Source organism: Carcharodon carcharias, chromosome 5 (genome assembly GCF_017639515.1).
Source record: "Carcharodon carcharias isolate sCarCar2 chromosome 5, sCarCar2.pri, whole genome shotgun sequence".
Taxonomy (NCBI): Eukaryota; Metazoa; Chordata; class Chondrichthyes; order Lamniformes; family Lamnidae; genus Carcharodon; species Carcharodon carcharias.
The window spans coordinates 73,816,489-73,824,938 of NC_054471.1; the positions used below are offsets into that span (position 1 = coordinate 73,816,489).

Below are 8,450 nucleotides of genomic sequence, written 5' to 3' on the forward strand. Positions count from 1 at the left end.
CAAATCCGAGTAAAAGGAGTTAAGACATGGAAACAGATCAGTCATTTTTTAATTGCATGGTAGAACAGGCTCAAGGACTGCATAGCCTCCCCTTGTTCTATGTTCTTAATACAAAAAAGTGGATAGATGAGTTGGATTATCAATATTCTACCGTGCTTCATAATTTTTGAAATAAAGGCAATGTTAACTAATCTTGATGATCATAGTCTTTTTAAAATTCATCTATTAGCTGACCTGTAGCCAGTGCTCAACAGGATTCAATAATCTTTAGTTCTATTCAAATCTTAAATGGGCCTGAACTTTGGCGGAACGGCAGAGTTGGATTGCCTTTCTGCTCTTACTTTCTTACCTGAAATTCTTTATCGATCCTATCTCGTCCGACCTTCCGACTTCAGCCGGGCAAGATCTGTGCAGTGCAGCGTGTCCCCAGGGCCTAGTGTTGAAGGCAGCTCAGTCAGATGTAAGGAGGCCATGTCCCCATTTTTTAAGGGATAGGGTGGGGGGAGGGTCTCAGGTCAGGCCTTGGATTGGCCCGGGGGTTGAGGTCGTGCGTGTGTGTGTGCGGCGGGTGGGGGGTGGGGGGGGGGGGTGTGTTCCAGGAGCAGGAGGAACACTTCTATCATGCCGGGTGGGGTGGGGGGGGGGGTCGGTCCTGAGGGTTTTTTGTGCTTTGTGGGGGAGGGGAGCCCCCGTGAGGGAGGGTGGGGTAGTTGGGAGTTCGGGGTGGGGGGTTACTGTGAGGAGGTCATTATGGGTAACTACTGTACAGATCCACAAGTTAAAAGTGGTTTTAATCCTTCTAACTTTTTCTAGGTGATTGTTGATTCAACACAGTTGGAACTATCCAAAGTTTGCAATTTAAATCACATTTTCAGATGGCTCCCAGTGCAGGACAATTGCCCAAGGGACGTTTGCACTTCTCAAGTAACTGCCATGGAATCTCCAGCTTTTTTTTTGGGGGGGGGCATGGCGGCTGGGGGTGTCCGCTGCATACCTTTGGGGTACCCCCAGTTACAATGCTCTGGAGGCTCAAAAGTTACGGCTCAATTAGTTAGAAATTCATGGGCTCGCTGTAGGTATTCTCAAAAGTTCAGCATCACTTGTCATTCTCTTCCTCTTTCTCTCTCTACCCAACTTACAAGCTTTTGAACCCTGTCTGTTGATTGTGACTAACCTCAGGTGCCACAGACAGAACTTTTTGAAAAAGATTCAATCCAACACTACTGTCTCCTGAAGAATAAGTAAATCATCTATCTGCATCTTTAAATCACCTCGAATCTTGAAGCATCAGGACTATCGAGTGAAAGCAGGACAACCAAATTCAGCTTGAAGCCAGCCAAGTTACCAATCTCCACAAACTGTATACCCGTTGAACTTTACTGGATTTTAACTTCCTTAATCTATCCTTGCTTACTTTGTAATCCATTTGTGTGTGTGCAAACTTTGAGTGTGCGTGCACACACTAAAGCTGGAGTGTATTTTATTATTTTACTTAGACTGAGTCAAGGACAATAAAAGATATTCTCTTTTCTTTGTTAAAACACAAGAAAACCTGCCTGATTGTGTCTTATATGATCACAGCATGCAAACTGTTAAACACTCACTGAATTGCCAAGTATATCCATTTAAACAAAAACCTGTGTTGTCGAATGAGGAGAAGGAAAAGAGGGAAGCCAATTGACCCCTCCTAACCTGGTCGTAACATTATACACAAGATGACAGTTGATGAACAAAGTGGTACTTACCCATTGTCTTGTAGGCTGTATGCAATAATGTCTCAGCTTGGAGCCTCTCTCAGCTGTCTCTGCCGGACTAAAAAGCAAGATCCTTTTCCTTCTAGTATACACCAACTTCCACAAAAAGGGATCGAGACAAAGACCAACTTTGGAATCACCTTCGGCTACATCAAGGATTGGCTTGCCAAGTCACCAAAGTTACCACTTTGAATGAGACCCACTCCTCCCAAGTCAGCCAGGCGTGACTATTTGCAACAACTGCTTGTCTGTTCTGCCAATCCTCAATGCTGACCGAAAACTCATTCTAGCATTAAAGATGCAAACAGTGCTGGGGTGCGCTCAATGACTTCCAATCACCTCATAAGCTAATGTGATTGCAAAATCATAAATGAAACACAAATCCTTCCAAGGGTTTAAAGAAAAAATCTCAATGTTTTACAAGTTTTATGCCTTTTCACAACTGAATCAAAACTACTAGCAAGATTTGCAATTGAACATACTGTCAATTATTACGAAGGTCAACCCATTATCCTAGCTCCTGGTTAAACACGCATTCAGGATGTTCCACACTAACAGGTTGCTGTCATACTGAATAAAGCCCAGCTCTTTAAAGAAACAATTTTAACACTTGCACACCCTCAGACAAATAAGAAATAACAGTACATTTGTGTTTTACTGCAATACAACATCAATCTGTTCCACAGATCAAATAAATTAGAACACCAGTGATCTTGATTATAAGTCCAACAGGTGAAGAGGGCACCCAGTAAGAGCACATATCTCCACCACACTGTGTTAACTCAACATTATTACAAATATGCAGCCCTTCCTTGAGGCTTTTTCCTGCCTGGTTGACGCTCTAACTACAAAGCTGAAAGAAGAAATCTTTTTATTAAACACCTCCATCTCATTGAGGAGGCTTCAGGGCAATCCACACCCAACAACCTGCTCTGAAAACTCTGCTCCTACTTTGACAGCTGTGACAATTTGTACTGCAGCAGCTGAGACAATCAATAACATTCTAAATAAAACAACCCACAACATTTTTAATAAAGTCAATTTGCCCTATCTCTCAATGTTAATGGATCCTTTAAAAAATATTCCAGGAACTGGATCCACGCCTTCGCCAAAAACTAATCACTTCTTCTTTGGGCTATGCCCTGTATACCAAGTTTTGTTGAAATCTGCCCATTAGTTTTTGAGATATATAGTTGGCTGACAAACAGACTAATGGGGCAAAAATATTACCTTCACCCATCTTCAGTGGCAGAGGTAATTAAATTATCAACTTTTCAATATACCCTAATTAAAAGCTGCTTGGAAGGGTTGTTAACATTTTGAACTGGATCAGCTTGGACTGTTATCAGCACCCAAACACGCACATAGCAACATTCCATGGTGGAAATGATCTTATTCCACCAACAGGAGAGAAGAACTTTTTGTGGCCTGAATTAACCTGCACAAGGACCACTCCAAACTTCATGTGAAAACGGGGCAGGGATAGAGTTAACTACTGCCTCACTTTCCCAGAACTAGAACACAACATTTAAAAAAAACCATGTAAACAGGGAAAGCAGACCATGGATGTTGCAGTAGCAATTTTTACTGTGATTAGATAGGTCACAGGAGGATGTAACCTCCATGATCTGCTGTCCCTGTTTACTTTGACTGATGTTGCTGCTTCAGTCAAATTTCACTGGATGCTGGAGACACATCATTCCAGTAGAGTTGCATCTGGCACCACAGCTTTGCCTTCAAGTAGGGACCTAATGGCAGCGGAAGGACATTTATCGGCCATAAATCATGGCATATCTCTGAATCTCCTGAACTTACTGGACAATTGGCACTTATAACGCATGCATTGTTAGCATGCTGTCACTGTTCCAAAGACTTAGCCCATTTGGCAAGCTTTAACATGGAATTTCGCAATCTGTAAGGAAATTGCAATATAGTTTGCACAGCCTAAATGAATTGAATTTTATGGTGTCCAATTTAAAGAGATCTCACCTCATCAAACCCTGCAGTTACTAAATCTTGTAACATTTGCTTGTTTACATCGGTGGATCCACGGACTGACGAACTGTACTCATTTGAAAATGGCAACAAGGAATTCCGAATCTCCTGAAGGGCTTTTTGGTGAGTTACAAATTTTAGAGCATTCCGGCCTTGTTGTCTTGAATCTTCTGCACCCAGCTTCATCATACTTTGATCAGTACTCCCAGCATCACCTGATGGTTTGGGTAAATGCCTCAGACTCTCTCTGATTTCCTGCAACATCTGGCGACTACTCCCAGAAAAGTTGCTGGCAGGGAATGTTTTTGGCCTCATTTGTCTATGTCCATCAGGCTTCTCTCCCCTCTTCATGAAGGTGTCAGAAAAAAACAACCACTCTTGGCTCATTTACATTAAGCAAAATTCCAACAGGTGACAGGTGGTCTTGGCTTTTGTGTTAGGTATCCAATTCTCTCAGCTGCAAGGTTGTTGTTCTGCTCATTTGTGTATTTGCACGATCCAGTTAGCTGTAACAAAAAAAAATGCATTGGCATTAAGTGATACCCTCAAATAAAATTATCATACAAATGTTTACCACACAAAACAGTAACAGTTTCTGAATTACAGATTCAAATAATAAAAGCAAAACCAAAAAGTCAAGCTCACTTCTATAAAGAAATATATCACAATTCCTAGCTGCCACAAATGTTCACATCTTCACCTAAAGTATTGCACGTTTTAAGATCTCTCAAATGATAACCTACCTGATTAGCCTGATACGCCACCCTGTGTTTTGTGTGTGTGTGTGTGTGTGTGTGTGTGTGTGTGGGGGGGGGGGGGTTCACACCATTCCACATACTCATACTTTATAGCAATGGTTCTTAAATTGAAATTGGGAGCAGAAACGCTGTTTTTTTCCTCCCATGTAACCCAAGGACCCTGAAGCTAAGTGAAGTCTGCAGTCTCTCCCAGGATCAACTTATATAGCACAGGTGAGGGACTTACACTGGAGCAATTGTTATCCACAGGGTTCAGTAATATACCAACTAGCAAGGAAGCAATTCTAGACAATTCACAGCTTGCAGTATATTATGAGAATAACATGCAGAATGATTAGGCAATCAGTTATAATTTCTGGCTGCTCAAATGTACAATGTGGCTGGGGAAGGGGGTGGTCTTTATACATAAACAAACTACATATGCAGACATTTCCATTAGCAATGCCTTTCCAACACATACGCAGATCCACAATTAATCCACAAAGTCTTAAGAACATGGAAGAATTTCAAATGCTAAAACGATATTCTTCCACTTTTGAACAACATGCAACATTTACCATTGTTCAACATATCTATACATGAATATTATATGGGAAATCATCATTTGCAAACATGTTAACATGAAATACAAAGTTCCCTCACTGTTCTTTAATTTCATCAGGAAACAGAGAACCCACTTATTTCTCACATACAGTCAGTTGTAACAAAAAGTATTCTTATTCAGAATCATTAGGAATCGACCTGTATTACAGTGTTTTCATTACAAGGCTTTTGTGATTGTCACACACGTTATGCTATGAAATGTGGATTATTGTCTGCAAAGGTACATTTGTTGCAAACTGTATACCATCAGATACAAAGCAAAGTAAGGTAACATTCACACAATTGCTCAAATGATTTAAGTTTACTTTTTCCAAATCTTTGGGAAAATGGTTTAAGGCTATTATCACAACATTAAACACTGATTCAGACTCATATCTGTCACTGAGGGACTACAGTTACGTGGAAAGAGTTGTCGTATGAATGCTTTCCTTGGGGCACAGATTCAAAATAATTGGCAAAAGGAGTAAATGTGACGTGGGGAAAAATTTTACACCCAAAGGGTGGTTGGAGTCTGGAACAAACTTCCTGAAAGGGTGGAAGCAGGTTTGATCGAGGTATTCAAAAGGATCGCTACCAGAAAAGAGATAATGTGCAAGGTTACAGGGAAAAGGCAGGGACTGGGTGGGATGCTCTTTCAGAGAGCCAGTGCAGACTCTGTGGGCCGAATGGCCTCCTTCTGCACTGTATAGATACTGTGATTAGAGCAGAGAAAGTAAGAGAAATGTAACAGATGTGTGCACCATCATAAAGGGTCCAAACTCAATGAGAAGCTGTTTCCACTGGCAGGAGAAACGGCAACTAGAAGACGAAGATTTAAAGTAATTGACAAAAGAACTAGAGGCAGAAATGGGGGGCGGGATGTAATTTACACTGAGTTATGGTGATCTGGAATGCGCTGCCTGATACAGATTCAATAACAACTTTCAAATGGGCATTGGATAAATTATTGAAAGGGAAGAAACTAGCGCTGAGGGCTGAGCAGGGGACTAATTAGCACAGTAACATTCGTTTGTTAACTTAAAAGCACAAATTACCGCCCTATAATCCATCACAGAATTCACGAGGCAGCATCATTCCCGCCCCAGGTAATTCACGCTCCGGCTGTTTACAGCACGCCCAAGCTCTAGGCACCGGACCTGCAGTGGGGCCCCGGGCTTGCAATGGGAGGCCGGGTCTCCAGTCCACGATGGGTGGCCGGGCCCAGGCTCCGGGCCTGCGGCAGGAGACCGGACTCCAACCGTGCGGCGGGAGGGCCGGGCTCTAGTCCCCTCCTGTCCGTGATCCCACCTTTAGGCCCCACGGCCATTTTAGGCTCGGATCTTCTTGCCAACTCATCGCCAGTTGCGCCGCCAGCCCTGGATCCGGCGATCTGCTCCCCGCTGTCCTCGGGCCGGGCGTAGGAAGGCAAATGTTACCCCTGTCTACTCCTCCCCCCACCCCTACCTTGGCCGCCGCTCCCGGGTCTACCTACCCCAAGACACCAAAGCCCCACAAAGGCCTCTCGGACCCACTCCGCTCTTCGGACTCAGCTCCTCTCGCGAGATCACAGGACAGGGCGAGGCTTCAGCCAGTGTGTGCAGCGCCCCCTCAGGCCGGGAGGAGTTACTGCCGCCAGGTCAAACTCCAGCTCTATCAAGGGAGCTGGTGCATATTCATATTCACCTGGGTAAATTTATAGCATTGCACATACCTGGTTACACTGTGTCTTACATATCCCCGAATAATACTGGGGGAATTCTGAGTTCAGTGCAAAGCAGGTAAGACGGTGAACGAAAGCCCTGTTAGCTCTGCCAGAATTTGTAAGATCCCATGGCACTATTCGAGGAAGAACAGTGCAGTTCCTCCTGGTGTAATGGCCAATATTTAATCCTCAACCAAACTCAATAAGCCAGATGATCTTGTCATTATCACATTGCTGTTTTTGGGACATTGCTGTGCACAAATTATCTGTCACGTTTCCTACATTACAGCAGTGATTACTTTTCAAAAGTATTTCATTGGCTGTAAGGAAGCCTGGATATTGTCCAGGTCTTGCAGCATTTGGACATGGATTGCTTCAATATCTGAGGAGTTGCGAATGGTGCCTCCTAGCCTCTAACTTGCTCTTGTAACCACAGTATTTATATGGCTAGTCCAGTTCAGTTTCTATTCAATGGTAACCCCGAGGATGTTGATAGTAGGGGATTCAGTAATGGTAATGCCATTGAATGTCAAAGGTTGATGGTTAGATTCTCCCTTGTTGGAGATGGTCATTGCCTGGCATGAATGCTACTTATCATTTGTCAGCCCAAGTTTGGATATTGCCCAGGCCTTGCAGCATTTGGACATATTCTGCTTCTGTATCTGAGGAGCTGCGAATTGTGCTGAACATTGTGCAATCGTCAGCGAACATCCCCACATCTGACCTTATTATGGAAGGAAGGTCATTGACGAAGCAGTTAAAGATGGTTGGGTCTAGGAACTCCTGCGGCGATGTCCCAGAATTGAGATGACTGACCTCCAACAATCACAACCACATTCCTCCATGCTACGTATGACTCCAACCAATGGAGAGTTTTCCCCCGATTCCCATTGACTCCAGTTTTGCTAGGGCTACTTGATGCCACACTTGGTCAAATGCTGCCTTGATGTCAAGGGCGGTCACTCTCACCTCACTTCTTGAATTCAACTCTTCTTATTCCTTGTTCCAGTCCTACTCAAGCCCCCTCCCACAACTCTTCTTTCGGTACATTGATAACTATATTAGTGCTGCTTCATGTTCTCATCTGCACTTGGAAAAAATTATCAAATTTGCTTCCAATTTCCATCCTCTCACCTTCAGAAGGTCCATCTCCGACACTTCCCTCCCCTTCCTTGACCTCTCTGTCTCCATTTCTGGTGATAGGCTATCTACCATTACAAACCCACTAACTCCCACAGTTACCTTGACTACATCTCCTCATGCCCTGCTTCCCGTAAGGACTCCATTCCATTCTCTCAGTTCCTTCGCCTCCCTCATGTCTGATACTACCTTCCAAAATGGCACTTCTGACATGTTTTCCTTTTTTCTTAACTGAGAGATCCTCCCACTGTGATTGACAGAGCTCTCAGCCATGTCTGACCCTTCTCCTGCACCACTGCCCTCATCTATTCCCCTCTGTCCCAGAACCATGATAGGGTCTCCCATGTCCTCACTTTTCACCCCACCAGCCTCCGCATTCAAAGGGTCATCTTCTGCCATTTCCACCAACACCAGCATGAGGCCACCACCAAGCAAATCTTCTCACCGCCCATGGCCCCAAACCTCCTTTCAGGTGAAGCACCACTTCACTTCCACCTCATTCAATTTGATTTACTGTAT

The 8,450-nt window shown here is 43.8% G+C and overlaps 1 protein-coding gene across 1 annotated transcript in view; it reads right to left on the bottom strand.

The window, feature by feature from the left end:
* lats1 (large tumor suppressor kinase 1) overlaps positions 1-6,664 on the bottom strand; it is a 42,821-nt gene extending 36,157 nt beyond the window's left edge. Inside the window, exons 1-2 of the mRNA XM_041188199.1 lie at positions 6,582-6,664; positions 3,744-4,255 (exon numbers count right to left, since the gene is read on the bottom strand). Of these exons, the coding sequence (XP_041044133.1) occupies positions 3,744-4,136 (393 nt within the window). The 5' untranslated portion in view covers positions 4,137-4,255; positions 6,582-6,664. The remainder of the gene's footprint in view (positions 1-3,743; positions 4,256-6,581) is intronic.
* Between the last annotated feature and the right edge of the window lie 1,786 nt (positions 6,665-8,450).